The sequence below is a fragment of the Gouania willdenowi genome, chromosome 12 (assembly GCF_900634775.1).
Source record: "Gouania willdenowi chromosome 12, fGouWil2.1, whole genome shotgun sequence".
NCBI lineage: Eukaryota > Metazoa > Chordata > Actinopteri > Blenniiformes > Gobiesocidae > Gouania > Gouania willdenowi.
In genome coordinates, this window is record NC_041055.1 from 4,756,983 (window position 1) to 4,774,039 (window position 17,057).

General features: G+C 35.9%; 1 protein-coding gene across 1 annotated transcript; it reads left to right on the top strand.

The window, feature by feature from the left end:
* Positions 1–2,490: 2,490 nt before the first annotated feature.
* On the top strand, positions 2,491–15,399 carry alad (aminolevulinate dehydratase). Its single transcript, XM_028462714.1, has 12 exons — positions 2,491–2,587; positions 5,175–5,314; positions 8,020–8,070; positions 10,109–10,205; positions 11,240–11,375; positions 11,471–11,554; positions 11,949–12,037; positions 12,428–12,483; positions 12,599–12,686; positions 12,760–12,846; positions 15,048–15,177; positions 15,254–15,399. Exons 2-12 carry the CDS (start codon positions 5,196–5,198, stop codon positions 15,310–15,312), a joined length of 996 nt encoding a protein of 331 aa, XP_028318515.1. The 5' UTR covers positions 2,491–2,587; positions 5,175–5,195; the 3' UTR covers positions 15,313–15,399.
* Positions 15,400–17,057: the final 1,658 nt, after the last annotated feature.

Consider the following 17,057-nt stretch of genomic DNA (forward strand, 5'->3'; position numbering starts at 1 on the left):
TCTGAAGCAATTGTAACTGGTTGCTTCTGCTTCTGCTGCTAAATGCAAGTTGTTACTGTAGGTGGATCAGGGCCGGCCCTAGCCTTTTTGGTGCCCTAGGCCAGGGGTTCTCAACTAGTCTCACCCTGGGACCCACATTTTTACTACGGTCATTAAATTGTGACCCAGGTTTTTTTGGAATTCAACCAACCAAATTAATTTTTTCTGAAATAGCTGTTGAAAACACCTATATAATATTTTTTAGAACATAAATCTATATATTTTCCTGTGTAACATGCATTTCACAGCATGACTGTCAAAAAAAAAAGTTTCTTTCAAAATAAAAGACAAGTCCAACATGAGAGATATTAGGTATTAATTTATTTTTGACCAGCTGTCCACGACCCACCCAGTACAGGTCTGTGACCCACTTTTGGGTCCCGACCCACCAGTTGAGAAGCACTGCCAACCCCCACCCCCCGAAACGGGAAATACTTGAGGGACAACGGCTGTGTAAAACACCACAACAGTTTAATACGTACGAAAATAAACATTCACGTAAAAACAGATGAAATGGAATAAATCTGGAACGTCAATGCTGTGTAATAACAATAATATTCAAATGAAAAAATAAACGTTTTCAAGTAATAAATACTTATCTGGAACATAAAAACTGTGTAGTAAGAAGAATATTTAAAGTAAAAAAAGGTTTTCAAGTAATAAAAACTTACCGGAACATCACAGGAGTATAATATGTAAAAAAAAAAAAAAAAAAAAAACTTTCAAGAAAAAAGGTTTTGAAGTAATAAATGCTTAATTGGAACAACAACAACAACAACAACAACAACAACAACAACAACAGTGCAATAACAACAAGAATCTTTCAGCGCTTTAGAAATTTTTTCTAGTAATCAATATTTATCTGGAACGTCACAGAAGTGTAACAAGAATAATCTTTGAAATAAAAAAGTTTTCACAAAATCCTTTCTGGAAAAGATGTTTTTGACAACCGTTAACAAACGATTATTAGTTCACTTACTTAGTCTCCGTATCTGAGCTAAAACATGTATTTTTTTAGTGCATCTGGAAAGATCTTTAGTAGATTTACTTATTTCTGCACAAACAAAAGAAGCAGGACAAACATCCGCTACAGGCACCACATCAGTGTGTTCTTCTTCTAAATATAATTATTATTGTATAGTTGTGAAGGGGGGGAGACACATTTTTAGGTCTCAAAAACATTACGTTACCCATATATTTGGACTTGTTTTCCTCCTTTTTTCTGAAACTGTGCGTCTGAGGGCTGCACGTGCATGCCCACGTCATGTGACGTGACAAACATAGTTACTTTATTTTCCAATTTGATTTGTTATTTTCAAGACAATAAAGTAAAGGGTGGTTGTCAAATTATTTTATGATTTTATTTAAATATCCATCTATCTCAAAACAAATGTCTGAATAATTTTAAAGGGATAAAAATGTATTACAATTAATTTTATATTTTACAGCTTAACAATGTCGACACGTTTTATCTGTTTGTCGCTATTCATCAGCCGCGTGACAAATAAATGACGTCACTCGTGTGGACAAGTAATTTCGTGTCAACGTAAAAACATTATATTTAATTTAATTCAGGACAAAATAAGATATCTTGGATTATTTTTGAATTTTAAAAAAAAGTACCGGTACTTTGAAATGTTTTATTTTTTAATTCTGCAGCAGGATAAAAATGATTTAGCCTTACAAACTCAAAAAGAAATAAGTGTGAAGCAATGACATGGAGTTGAAAATATTATTTTTTTTTTCGCTTTTAACATTGTTGCTGAATGAGGATCACAAATGTTTATATCAACAGGGGATACATTATAATAGTAGTACATTAAAAACAGCAAATGTTTAGTTTTGAGTAGCCAATATAAATAATAAGAGTTGGAGGATTATTAACAAAAATATATGTAATGTGGGATTGTTTAGTTTACTTTTATATTATTTTATTATATGTATATATTTTTTATATTTTTAATTTTACATTTAAAAAATATTTTATTTTTATTTGAATAAATGTGGCGAGTATACACCAAACAACGCTCCACAAATGGCTTGATACAAAAAATAAATGAATGTTAAGTTAAAATATCAACTCACAAAAAAAACTTTACAAACCCAAGCTGTCTTAAATATATAGAGTTTTTTTTTGTGAGTTGATCTTTGAACTTAACATTTATTTATTAACTTATTTATTTATTTATTTATTGTATCAAGCCATTTGTGGAGAGTTGTTTGGTGTATTCTCGCCACATTTATTCAAATAAAAATAAAATATTTTTGAAACATAAAATTAAAAATATATACATATAATAAAATAATACAAACGTAAACTAAACAAGCCATTTGATAAAGTAAAAATAATAGATATAAAATAATAATAATAATAATAATAATAATAATAATATATACCCAGCCGCTAGATGGTGGTAGAGAGTTATGATCTGACAGAACAGAATCAGTAGAAGAAATCGGATTTGACAGACTGCGCATGCGTTAAGGAGCTTCTCGACTGACCAGTGTCAGTGGTGTGTGTCGGTGTGTGCTAGTGTCTGTGTGTCAGGTCAGTACACTGTTTAATTATTTAACTAAAACGTCCTATTTTAAAGCTGCTCTTTAACTAAAACTTTACACTATGACTTGTTTTTGTCTGTTTTCGTTTTAAATGAACGTCAGCAGCGACACGTTGTGTTTTTGACTTTTCTAACAAATCCATTGATTATGTTAAACCGCTTTTTTAAAGACGGAAACCATTTGAAATATCACTAAAATGCTGTTTTTTCCTGTTTAGTAGGCAAAGGTGGAATAATGTAGTGTATTAAATGTGTCTTAATATAGCCCAGAATACGGAAAAGTGTTTGTAACACCACAGTCTATAGTAATTATTACATTATTATTGTTATTCATATTTTTATGTATTTTTTTAACCTGAAAATGTTCAACATGAAGTTCACTTTGATTGATTAAAGTGAATGTAGGAAAATTAGGGAAAGTATTGAATACAACTAAAGTGGATGTTGGACATATTTTTCATTAATTTGTCTTTTTAATATAAAAAACTTATTAAAAGAGAATTAAAAAAAAACAATATTCAGTAGATACACCAGTAATAAAGCCGTTATAAAGACAAAAGGGGCTGTTATTAACTAATATATTGGTCAATGAATGTACATTTTGGAATCATAGTTTATTAAATGGATTATTTTAGCAGTTAAACTGTGGATTTTATGAATACGATAAATAAGTAAAGGGGATTTTGTGCAAGAGTTGACATTTTTAATCACTTTGCTACGCATTCAACCACCTTTTTTCAGTGGGAAATAACGTTTAAATGCATGAAATTCTCCCAGAACATGCATGTGAGAGTGTATTCTGTGTCATTTTGCCATTTTTGTTTTTAGGAAATGAATTCTGTGTATTTCACTCCATAAAGTCGTGTATTTTTCCTTCCATAGCGTTAAAGTATTTCACAATTGTTCAAATAAGTGCAGATATTTTTCAATGTGGAAGAAGTAGAAGGTAAATTGTCCGTAACAAAGTATGTTTATATACAAGTAAAAAGTAGCTCTATTAAATAGTACTCAAAGTAAAAGTTACTAGTTATTTTCACACCCCACGTTTATTTTTGGTAATAAATCTAGCCACAGTTCCTTTGCATACAGTAAACATCTCATCTATAAAGTTGAAAAAGAAGAAACCAAATCTTGCAGAATTTGAACTTAATTTTATTTTCCTCAAAATAAAATAAAAGGTTTGTCAAAATGTACATTTAATTCTAAAACAAAACACCAATAAATTAAATTAAAAATACTCTAAGTATAGCTATGTACTCTAAAACAGTGTCATACCAAATGTTCCATGGACAGAATATCATGGAAAAGTTGTTTAATTTCCATAATTCCATTCAAAAAGTTGAACTTTCATGGATTATAGATTCAGGGCCCACAATTTAAACAATTTCAGGTATTTATTTTTTTAATTTTACATAATTTGGGCTTCCAGCTCATAAAACCTCACGAAAACAGGAATTAAAAAATTAGAATACTGTGAAAAAAAAAAAAATATATATACACAGTATATATTGATATATGAAATATTACAGTTTTCTATATCGCCAAAAAAGAAAACTTGATACATCTTGAGTCTCGATATATCGCCCAGCCCATATTCCTAAATTATAAAACAACCTTAATAAAAATATAAATGTGTATATGAAGCACATGTGTTTATTTAATATACTTACAGTTTATATACAAGTCAACACATTGAATATTTACTGTTAATTTCACGTTGCTTGTCTTTAAGTTAGACATTATTTCATTTTATTTTCATTATATATTTTCTTATAATTTCTCATGCTCACTCATGTGGTTCTCTGGTATTCACTAATGACTTATTAAACACATTTATTACAGACTTTACATTCTTTAACACTTTTTTAAAGCAGTGTATATTTGTGGAGCTTGTGATTGGATGATTTTTCATGGTGACTTACGTTGTTTCTTCCCCGTGGTAAACGATAAAATCTCAGTTATTAATCTAACACAACGTGTAACTGTGTCACATCCTGCTGGTCTTTAGGAAGATAAACGCTGTCACATTTTACAACGTATTTACATCATTTCTTTGTTTTTTTCACCAGAACGTCTTCATTCATCATCTCTGTTCTGAGTTGTTTCCGGGTTTGTTGTCGGCACTAATCTCGTGAGAACTGCCACTCAGGCCATTTCAGGTGGAAGTTCTCATGAGGCTAGTGACGGAGTTCAGTTTATTGAGGCCTCTTTTAATTATTATTACATTAAAATACGGGATATTTACAATAAAATAATAATACGGGAAGATGGTAGGAATGAGGGGTAAAGTACGGGAGTTTCCCAGCTAAAACGGGATACTTGACAGGTGTGTCTGTGAGTACTTTCACCTCTGTCTGGGGGAAAGTGTGTTTTGACAGAAGGAAACACATATTTTGAGTGAGTGGATTCACTAAACCAACTCCTGCTGCAGAATAATGAGTTCCTGTTCACAGTAAAGACCTGTTGTGTTTGGAGAAGCCGTGTCATGCATGCTTGGTCATTTTACTCAAAGCGTGAACAGCTTTTTTTTTATACAGACTCTGCCTTTGTCTCTTTCTCTCTGTTTTTCTCCTGCAGCTTTCCTCACCCAGCGCCACAATGCAGACGCCGCCTGAGTCTGTGATCCACAGCGGTTACTTCCACCCAACGCTGAGATACTGGCAGAGCTGCTCCGCCGACCTGAGACCAGACAACCTCATCTACCCCATCTTCATCACGTGAGTGAGGACTCAGAAGCTGTGTTTCCATTACAGATTTTTGCAAAATAAAAGCGATAATTCAGTGCATAATTGCACTTTGAACGTGTTTCCATTGAAGGTTGTTTTGGAGTCTCGTAACTCATAAAATCTCATCCCATGAGACTTTGCTGCAGAAATAACAGACGCTCCAAACCTCCTTATATCACTCTGTATTCCTTTGTTGTTTCACGTCTAATGTGGAAGTAATAAGTTAAGTATAAAGCTAAGAAATGTATGGGTCTCCTCTTCGGTTTACACGTACCGCACCATGTTTTCTCAGAGAGAAGTGGTCATGTGACCATGTACGTCACGTTCTGTGTATTTGTGGAAAAAGTGTTTTCATTTCGTTTGTTCCACATCTTTGCAGCATAACAACTAAAAGCAGCATCACCATGTTTACTGTGAGCTCCACTATCTGACCTGTGTCCATAGATCTGAGAGACCTGCTGGGTTCATACCTGACTAACATGTCACTGATGTATTCTGGACCAAACCCATTCACAGATTTATACACCAGCAGCAGAACTTTAAAGTCTATTCTGAGGCTGACTGGGAGCCAGTGTAAAGACTTTAAAACTGGACTAATGTGTTCTGACCTCTTTGTTCTGGTTAAGACCCGAGCTGCAGCGTTCTGAACCAGCTGTAGATGTTTGATGCTCTTTTGGGGGATTCCTGTTAGAAGACCATTACAATAGTCCAGTCTGCTGGAGATAAAAGCATGGACCAGTTTCTCCTGATCTTTTTGAGTCATTAAACATTTCACTCTGGAGATGTTCTTTAGGTGGTAGAAGATGTTTTTGTGATTGACTCAGATCTGACATTCAGCAGTCAGATTAAATCTATCAGAACACCAAGGTTTTTGACTTGGTCTTTAGCTTTTAAAGATCCAGACACAGATAATTGCTGACAGCAGTCCTCTTTTCCTTGTTACCAAAGACAATCACCTCCATCTAGTCATGGTTTAGTTGAAGGACGTTTTCACTCATCCAGCAGTTTATTTTTTCTAAGCAGTCACACAACACCTCAATGTGACCATAGTCATCTGGGTTCAGTGATAGATATAGTTGTGCGTAGCTCTGATAATCAACCTTACAGTTCTGTAACATTTGTCCCAATTTTTATTGCGCTATTTACATTTTGCACATTTCCAAGGCTAATGGAAACACAGCTAGAGACGCTTCTTTCTAATGCTGATGGATTTAAAAAGTGAATTAAGGCAGTTTTTAACAATTTAATCACATGTATTTTGAGTTCACCAAAAAGTCATTTGCACAATAATCCAGTACTGTAAAATGTGTAGATATCCAATATTTAAAAACACTTGTTTTGAGTAAATATAACGTTCAAAGCAACCACACGAGCAAAAAAAAAAAAAAAACAACTACAAAAAGCAATTTGTACAATGACTGGTATGCAGACATGGAGCAGTGAGGAGGAGCACGTGTGTTCACCCGGTTTTTAGCGCCAACAGATGGCGATGGCGAAAAAAATGGTCAAAGCTTCATATTTACATGTTTACTGTTTTTGAAGGTTTTGTGTTTATGAAAACAATAAAGTAAGAAAAAACAATTAACACTGACATTTTTACTGTTTGGGGGAAAAGTAATAAGAATATTCATTTTTTGTGATATCAAGAACCAGCATTCAACTGAAATAAATCATTCATTCATTCAATAAGAATATGATGTACAGTAACAAACACAAATAATTAAGAGTTACACAAAGTGTATCACTAATGTTTAACAGCAGCAGTACGATCCCAGTTACTCAGTTATTTAAATCATTGCCTTAAACCAGTGGTTCTCAACCTTTTCAGCCAGCGACCCCCAAAATAAAGGTCTCAGAGAGCGGGGACCCCCACTGTATCTGAAGGGGAGAGATTTTTGGGGTCCATTCATAAAGTCAGTAAAATGATGGTCCATTTATTTATTCATCTGAATAATATCCACTGTTATCCAGGAAGTTAATTATTATTGGTGCAATAGTATATGGTCATCTTAAATATATAAATCATTGTTTTAATCAGGATTTTAAAAACCACAGAAATTGTTTAAAAGTTGGACAAAAACGGACAGAAAATTTTGTAAAAAGGGTTTAAAGTGTTAATTTTAAAAGTACGAACAATGACTTTAAACTGGCAAATAATGGGCATGACAAATCATGGTTAAATTTGCAAAAATAAGCATGAAATATGGTGAAAAGAGGTTAAAAGGCAATAATGGATCAAAATATGCAACATTAGGTGTGAAAAGTGGTGGAAGGGTTTTATAAATGCCGAAAATGTCTTGAAAGTGGAATAAATGTGCATAAAAGGTAGGCAATTAGATGGAGAAGTGGCAAGAAAATGTGATAAAAATAGGTTAAAATGTGGAAAGTTTGGTGGAGTTGCAGAAAAAGAGGAATAAAATAAGCAAAAATGGGCTCAAATTGTAAAAAAATATTTTTTTTTAATTCTTAGTTTCTTAAAGGCATGTGGCGACCCTCTCCCATTGTCTCGTGACCCAAAATGGGGTCCTGACCCCAAGGTTGAGAATGCCTGGTTTAACAAAGTTTCAATAAGTGATTCTTCCTTTAAAAAATAAGCAAATTAAAGAAGGATTCAGCTGGCAGAATCATGTGAATCGGCTGTTTGTACGGTAGTTTAGTTTTTAAAATCATTAATGAGTGGGTTCTGTGTGTCACAGAGATAATGCAGATGGAGTGGAGACCATCGCCAGCCTTCCTGGACTAGCAAGGTGAGACCATCCCAGGTTTGAATCCCCTCGAGGTGAATGAAAAATGAGACGCTGAGCCGTGAGTGTGCAGAAGGTGTAACAATGAGATAATGGAGTGAGTGGGGCTGGACCACAGCTGGACTGAGATAAGACGAGCAGCCGTTAGAGGAGGAGTCACAATCCCAACTGAGCAGATTGAAAAGGAAATATTCACATTTTAGTGTTTTTAGACTCGTAAAGAACAAAAAACAGGAGAAATCAGACGTCGACAACTGGCGGCTCTCGGTCTAATTTTGTGTGGCCCTCGAGGTAAACGTACAAAATTACCAACAAAAAAAACACAAAACAAAAACAATAATTCACTAAAATATATCAAAAATTACATTACAGAAAAATAGAGTAAAAGCCAAGAGAAAAACACAGAAAATACTCCAGAAATGAACAAAAATACACTAAAAAATGACAACAAAAATACACCAAATGACTCAAAAAACATAAAACAATACAGAAAACTACAACAAATAGAAGCCTGCAAACTCACTACGTGCGCGTGCACATGAAAGGGGCGGAGATTGCAGTGTCTGACCAATCAATGGAGAGAACTGTCAGACTGAGTGTCTTTATAATGAATGGAGGAACAGATTATGATCTTAAACAAATATAATGACTATTAATCCATGATGACAGTGAAGAGCCACACTGTTAGTGCAGCGCACAGCAGGAGGCGGAGCTTTCACACGCGCTCAGATCCGACCCACTTCATAACTTGGTACTGACCAGGTTGCTGAAGTTTAAAATGATGAATAATAATTCAAAGACAACCCTTTTGTTACAGAAAAGGTAGGAAGTTGCTGACACTGTTAATGCATAAAAGCGTGAGATTATTTATGATATTAATCCATTGGATGATAAACAGACAGCGCTCTGCAGTTAAACTTTATTACAGCACACACATGTTTCTATTCAAGTAGACCTCTATCACACACACTGGGATGAGAACACATTGTGCATGTTCCTGTTGATAACGTCAGCACCACCGTATGAATTAATGACTTCACCCGTCCACGCACACAAATCGACACTCAGGCTTCATCAGCTGACTGTAGATCAGTCCATCAGATCTAAATCTATATCTTTCCTAAAGGACATCAACGGGAAAGGAAAAAATTACATTTATAATTAATAATCTTCTTTCCTAAACTCAGCTGTCAGATCTGCACAAACCAGGATCATCTAACAATAGGCAGGTCGTTTTCTAAGAGATCTGATTGGTCAGGAGGCGGGGCTTTAGGACTCGCTAACATCTAAGCCTTAACAAAACCTAGTACGCGACCAGGTTAGCCGTTCAGCATTAATCGCCATAGTGATTGAGCTCCAGCGAGCTTTGTAGTCCAGCACACACTGATTAAATCCCGGAAGTTAGCGCGATAAGAGGTCATCTAGATTCGTAGCTTACCCCCTAAAAAACATCATAGATGACTCATGAGATTAGACGTAATGCACCGCGCCAAAACAGCATTGAATGATGGTTATTTTCTAAGTTTGAGTTTATTAATGTAGCTATACTTAGTCTGAGAATTTTTTATTTTGAATTTAATTCCTTGGTGTTATTTTATCTAAAATTAATTGTATATTTTGACAAACCTTTTATTTTATACAAATGCCTTTGTATAAAATTAAGTTTATACATGTTTACTGTATGAAAGGGAACCGTGGCAAGATTTATGATCAAAAATATACATGGTGGATGAAAGTAACTAGTAACTATTACGTTGAGTACTATTTAATTGAGCTACTTTTTCCGTGTACTTGAGTACAATTTCAATCAAGCACTATCTACTTGAGTAGAATATATCAGTACTCTTTACACCTCTGGCATTTAGTTTGTTTCTGTTTTATGATACATTTGTAATAAAACAGATTTTTAAAGACAGAATTGAATGCGTGTAAATGTGAAGCAGGCCTGGAATGATCTCACTTCCTGCTGTAAACGTCACGCCTACCTTTTAGAAGTGTGTGCAGTCACGTTGAAGTGGAGGTTGCGTGTTCTCCTCCACAGATACGGCGTGAACAAACTGGAGGAAATGCTGCGACCGCTGGTGGAAAACGGGCTGAAGTGCGTGCTGGTGTTCGGCGTTCCCACCAAAGTAGAAAAGGTTTGTCGAGCCAATAATTGACATTTCCATCTCTCGGACCAACCGTTTGCGTAGACCAGGGGTTCTCAACCTTGGGGTCAGGACCCCATTAGGGGTCGCGACACACTGGGAGCAGGTCACCCAGATGCCTTCAAGAAACTAAGATAATATTTTTTGAACAATTTGAACCCATTTTTGCTTATTTTCAGCCTGTTTCTGTAACTACACCAAACTTGCCATATTTTAACCTATTTTCATCACTTTTTCCTTGCAATATTTTTGCTCTTTTTAATGTATTTTTGCTGCAGAAAAATAGTAAAAAGGGTTGAAATTGTCAAGAAGGAACAATTAGTCAATCCTTTTTCTGCACAAGAACATGGATTATCCTTATGTTTGATATGTGGATTATGTAAATAGAGCCACTGTTTCTGGCGTGCAATGCGTCATTTATATGAGGAAAAATTAAGTTTTAACTGTCGGTTTCAGGTCAGGCTCTGATATAAATACCTAATGTCTGTCGAATGCTTTGTCGGGTTCTGGTCAAAGCTTGAATAAGGTTCATATCATAAATGATGTGTGTTTAAAAGCACCACAAAAAGCCAAAACTAAATATTTGTCTCTCTTTTTCATTTTCCTCTCCACCTGCTCATTCGTTCTCTGGCTCCACTGTCCAAAAACCTTCAGACAAATGCGACAACACACATGTGGGTCAGTTTGGAGGCTCAAACCATTTACAGTAGAATCTGTTACAGGTCATATTTTAAATGGTAATGTGAACAGACAAACAAAAACATTGTAATTGAGCATTAAGGCTTGCAGTGTGAACGTAGCCTTAGCGTCTTGAAGGCATCTGGCGACCCCCTCCCAGTGTCTCCTGACCCCAAATGGGGTCCTGATCCCAAGTTTGAGAACCTCTGGTCTAGACGAGTTCAATGAGAAATGCCGAGGAATTAAAAAACCTTGTTATATTTAATCATGTGACCTGTGATCATGTGACTGACCATGGCTTCAGTCTTGTTTGGTTGAGGTGAAACTATCTCTCTCCTCCTCCTCAGGACGATCGAGGCTCGGGTGCCGACGCTGACAGCACTCCGGCGGTTCTGGCCGTGAAGAAGATCCGCTCTCTGTTCCCAGAGCTGCTGGTGTCGTGTGACGTCTGCCTGTGTCCCTACACGTCACACGGACACTGCGGTCAGGAGGCTCCGCCCACAGCAGCAGCACATGGTCAACCTGGTGCTGCCGGGTCGCCTCTCACACCTCTTCTTCTTCTTCTCTGGTGTCTGCAGGAATTCTGAACGATGACGGGACGCTGGACAACGACGCCAGCTGTTTACGACTCGCTGAGGTGGCGTTGGCCTACGCCCGGGCGGGTACAACAGTTTTATTAACAATTAATGACCATTACTTTTAAAAATCTGGTAATTTACTATATTTAATATGTTCATGCTTTTATTTTGTAGGTATTTGTTATACATGCTCTTACTTTGAAACCTGTTGGGGTTGATGTTTCAAGGTTATTTCAAGGACAATCTTGAGTTGGCATTTTCAGAATAAAAGGTTAAAATAATAAAATGTATTTATAATGTATTAAAGTTAACTATTATATATACCAATACGTTAAATTCATATTATCTTATTTACTATTCATTATAATGATAAACTAAATCTGTTCATCTTGATTTTCGTTTATTAACTTAAAAGAAACAAAGGCTTTGATCACAAAAGAAAAACATCTGGATCCTTAGTTGTTGTTTTGTTTTTCAGGCTGTCACATCATCGCTCCCTCAGACATGATGGACGGACGAGTGCGAGCCATAAAACAAGCGCTGCTGTCCAACGGGATGGGAAACAAGGTGTGTGTGTGTGTACGTGTGTGTATGTGTATGTGTGTACGTGGATGTAACCTCCAGCAGCAGCTGAAACCCACAATAGAACCAATTTAACCTAAAATAGAACCAAACTCCAAAGAGTTTTTTTTACAATTTAGTTGTGCTTGAGTTGTTGTTTAGTTCCTCTCATCTCTGTCCTCAAAGTAAAATATTTTTAATCTGTTCAGCACTTTCAGTTCCTTCATTCAGCACCAGGAGGGGGCGCTATAACGCCTAAAGCCAGGATGGCTGTAGGGAAACACAGGCTGAAAGTCTGAAGTGTATTTACTTTCAGTCTGGAGCTTTTGGACTCATATTTAAAAATGTATGAATGGTTATTGATTTATTTTTTCATTTCTATTCTTCTTCCTTCAGGTTTCCGTGCTAAGCTACAGCGCCAAGTTCGCCTCCGTTTATTACGGCCCCTTCAGGTGTCTGTGATCACCATAAGTCTAGTTATTTGTGAATGAAATGGAACCAAATTCAAATAGTGAAGCGTGTGTGTGTGTGTGTGTGTGTGTGTGTGCGTGTGCGTGCGTGTGTCAGAGATGCTGCTCAGTCTAAGCCTGCGTTCGGGGACCGGCGCTGCTATCAGCTTCCTCCTGGAGCCAGAGGCCTGGCCCTGCGCGCTGTGGTGAGTTGGTGTGGGACTCACAGACATATGTGCAGATGTTGAAGTGTTGCTGATGCAGATGTTTGCTCTGCAGGAGAGAGACGTGAGGGAAGGAGCCGACATGTTGATGGTGAAACCAGGCCTACCGTACCTGGACATGGTGAGAGACGTCAAAGACAAGGTGAGGACAACTCATAGTTAGTTAGTTACTACTACAGCTACTTAGTTACTGACTACATTTGTTACATAGTTACTTTTTTGTTACTTAAATTTGTACACACTTGATAACTGAGTTACTACAACAGTTACTATGTTGGTTCCTTATTTAGTTTGTTACTGGAATAGCTACTGACTAAGTCATTTAGTTTTGTTACTTTCCTACTTAGTTACTGAGTTATTGTATTAGTTACTAATAGTTGGTTACTAATTTACATATTCAGTTACTGGCTTAGTTACTTATTTACTCAAGTACTTAGTTACTTATTGCATTAGCTACTTATATATTTAATTACTTGCTTCATTAGTTACATATTTAGTTACTCAGTTAATTGGCAACTTACTGCATTGGTTACCTACATATTTAGTTACTTAATTAGTTACTCACAGTAACTAAGGACTACATACAGTATGTTACTTACCTATTTAATTACTGTTATTTAACTACTTTCTAGGTTAATTACTTCCATATGTAGGTAGTTACTCAGTTACTTATAGCTACTTACTGCATTAGTTACTCTTTAGTTTATTTAGTTACTCACATAAACTTAGTTACTTTAAGCATTAGTTACTTAAATATTTAGTTACTCAGTACTTAGTTCCTAAGCTATTTACTAGATTAGTTACTGACCAGTGACGTGCCGTGACCACTAGGGTTGGGTAGGCACGTTGCAAATCGAGACCACCATTGACAATTTCATATGTTTCTGCTGTCAAGTGTTAATTTAATTAAAATCTACTTTATTTGCATAAAGCAATTTCCAACAAAGTCATCTCAATGTGCTTATCAAAATAAAAAATTCATAATAAGAAAAAAAACCCAACAAGATCCACATGAACAAGTATTTAGTCATCTAACAAAATCAACATCATAAACACCATTAAAGAAACATAAACAATTATTTAATATAGCCTCCATATTTTCCCAACAAGATATATCTCATGACACGGCAGCACATCTGTTGTTTGTGTTGGAAACATAGAAACATGGAGAAAATGACAACAACAACAACTCAGAACAGCCTCAGTGAGGAGCATCCACAAAGTCAATCCTTCCTTTTGTTCCATTCACTGTAGAAAGTATGAAACATTTTCTGACCTTACCTTTGCTGAAGGTCTGGTAACTCAGCTGTTGGTCTCCATCTTTTAAAAGCTGTAATTTTTCCTCAAAAAAAAGTTTCTCTATCATCTGTAGCACTGTCATCCTGACTGTAGTGTTATCCCGCCCACTCGCTAGAGAACGTAGCAGCAGCGGTCACATGGCATCAATTCACTAATGTACTGTGAACTTACGTATAGCATTTAGCATAGCGTCGAGAGCTGCCTTTGGACGTAAATGGTTGTCATCTTGGGGAACTGACTGCGCATGCGCAAACACGTAAAAACACGCTATGGGAACAGAGGCAGAGGAGCAACGTACCTTTGGGAGGGGGCGTGGCCTCCCTCTGCCTTACAGCGGAGTTAGACTGTGCGGCTGTTCCAGGAAATAGCGCTGTTTAGTAATTTGGGCTACGAAACAGACAAAATGCTGACACTTTCAAACTTATAGGTACTGTAGGCTATTGGAAATGTAAAAATAAATATATTATAATTATATTATAATTAAAACCAATAATCAAAATATCAATTCACCCTTGGGTAGGCACTGCCTACCTTGCCTACCCTGATAGGCACGTCACTGCTACTGACATATTTAGTTACTCACAGTAACTTAGTTACTTATATATTTGTTACTTAGCTACTTACTGCATTAGTTACTCAGTTACGAAGCTACTTACAAGATTAGTTCCTTATGTGTGTAGTTACTCAGAGTTACTTACTGCATTAATCACTTACATATCTAGTTACTTACTGCATGAGTTATTACATATTTGGTTAGTTACTGTATTCATTATGTATTTAGTTACTTTCTTAGTTATTGCATTATTTACTTTCTAAGTTACTACATTAGTTACTTATTTAATTACTTTTAGTAACTGCATTAGTTACTTATTTAATTACTTTTAGTAACTGCATTAGTTACTTATTGAGTTACTTTCTTAGTTATTGCATTATTTACTTTCTTAGTAACATGCACAGGTGAATTGTGAACGTGTTGCAGTGAATGTTACATTGGTTAACGTGTGCATGTATTAAAGGTAATTATCTCTTGTTTCCTCCCACTAGTTTCCCACTCACCCACTGGCTGTGTACAACGTGTCAGGTGAGTTCTCTATGCTGTGGCATGGAGCTCAGGCTGGAGCGTTTGACCTCAGAGCTGCTGTGATGGAGGCTATGACGGGCTTCAGGAGAGCAGGTGAGGGTTAGAGTTCTCATCACTAACTAAACAGAGACTTTAGATACTTTATATTACCCACAATGCTCTGCTGCAGGCGCTGACATCATCATCACCTACTTCACACCACAGCTGCTGAGCTGGATGAAGGAGTGAGAGGAGGGAGGGAGTGATGGACGCGCTCTTCATCACCTTCATCTTCCTCATTGAAATGAAACTAAATAAAAAAACATGTCCTGTCTAGTCTCTACACTACTTTTAATGCACAATTTCAGACCTTTTTCAACTTTTTTTTAATTCATTTTCAACTTTTCAACCTGTGATCCCCCCAAAAAAGGGTCCAGAGAATATATATATATATATATATATATTTTTTTTTTTTTTTTAAATTAAACTAAAAAATAAACGAGTTTAATATCGGAGTCACAGTTCCCTGTATGACCAGCAGGGGGAGACTCCTCCTGTGTTTGTGCATGTTTTCTCTCCAAATGCTGCAAAGGGTTTAAATTATCTAAATGTCTCAGGATCTTAAGTTTAAAAATCCTGGAATTTGACATTTATTTTCTTAAAAAACACAGTCACTTGTATGAATTTTATGCAATTAGAGTGCAGAGGTTTCAAAATATATAAGTGCTATATTATGCACATTATGCAGTAATTTGAGATGTAAAAAAGGGACTCTATGATTTACAAACTGATGTATGCTGTATATCAGTCATTTTCTTTTTGAGAGAAGTCCTTTCACGGACCAAATTTGATGCTTTTTAGGGCCAGATTTGGCCGCAGACCTCAAGTTTGCTTTAATAAAGTATGAAAATAAATACTGAACACTTACAACTTTGATATTATTAGTTGATAATTCAGAAAAAAATAACCACAGAGAAGTTTGATCATAAGAGGGTCACTGATTTTTTGCGTGAAAACAAGTCATTTCAACATTATTGTGCCCGACTTTGCACTTGTACGTATACATAAAATACTAAATATGTAAGAAACTAACAATATTCAAACAATAAGTGTTAGATATCAGTCCCAACAGGGTAAATTTCCTCGATTTTGTGACCAATTTCTGTTTAAATAAGGGACATTTTATGTAACAATTTGTGGAAAATTTAAGGATGTTATCAGAATCTTTAGGTTTCTCAAAAGTTTCACTTTAAAATAACTGCAATCGAGCAATATAAGCACCAGGAAAACTGTGAGCACCTGCAAATATTGAGTTTCATATTTTATCTGTCATTGTTACTTTCTCCTGTGGCCCGAATCGGAAGCTCCAAAGGGCCATATGTGGCCCACGGACTTTGAGTTTGAGACAAATGTATATTTTAATCTGTTTCTGCTCATTCACTTCTTCCATGCACCAATATGTGGGTGTTAATAAAGCAACACACACACACACACACACACAGCGTTGCCAGATACCGCTGATGATTCCTCACAGAAACCGCTAAAATGCCTCTTAACCCGCCTATACTTAATACACGCTCAACATGGCAACACAACTTAGCTTCTACAGCTTTTGTTTTTCTTTGTATTATTGCTCTTATCAGTACGTTTCTTTCTTATTTTTCTTTTGAGTTCAAGAAAAAGTACAAATATTTGAGTAAAAAAAAGGTAAGAATTTAAATAAAAAGTCATCAGAAAAAAATAAAAAACCGAACTCACACACTATAGAAGCCCATTCCTGTCAGTAAAAAAACTAGGAAAAGTTCTCATAATCATGACTTAGATTTTTTTTTAATTCATTTTTTACTTGTCTTTTTTTTTTTCCTGACTGGCGGGAATGGCCTTCCATAAAACACAGATATACTTTAAAAAAAAAAACGTGGTGACATATTGTGTGTGCGCGCGCGCCGTTATTCTCTCCTGTGGTGATTTGTTGTAATGATGGATCAGCTCCG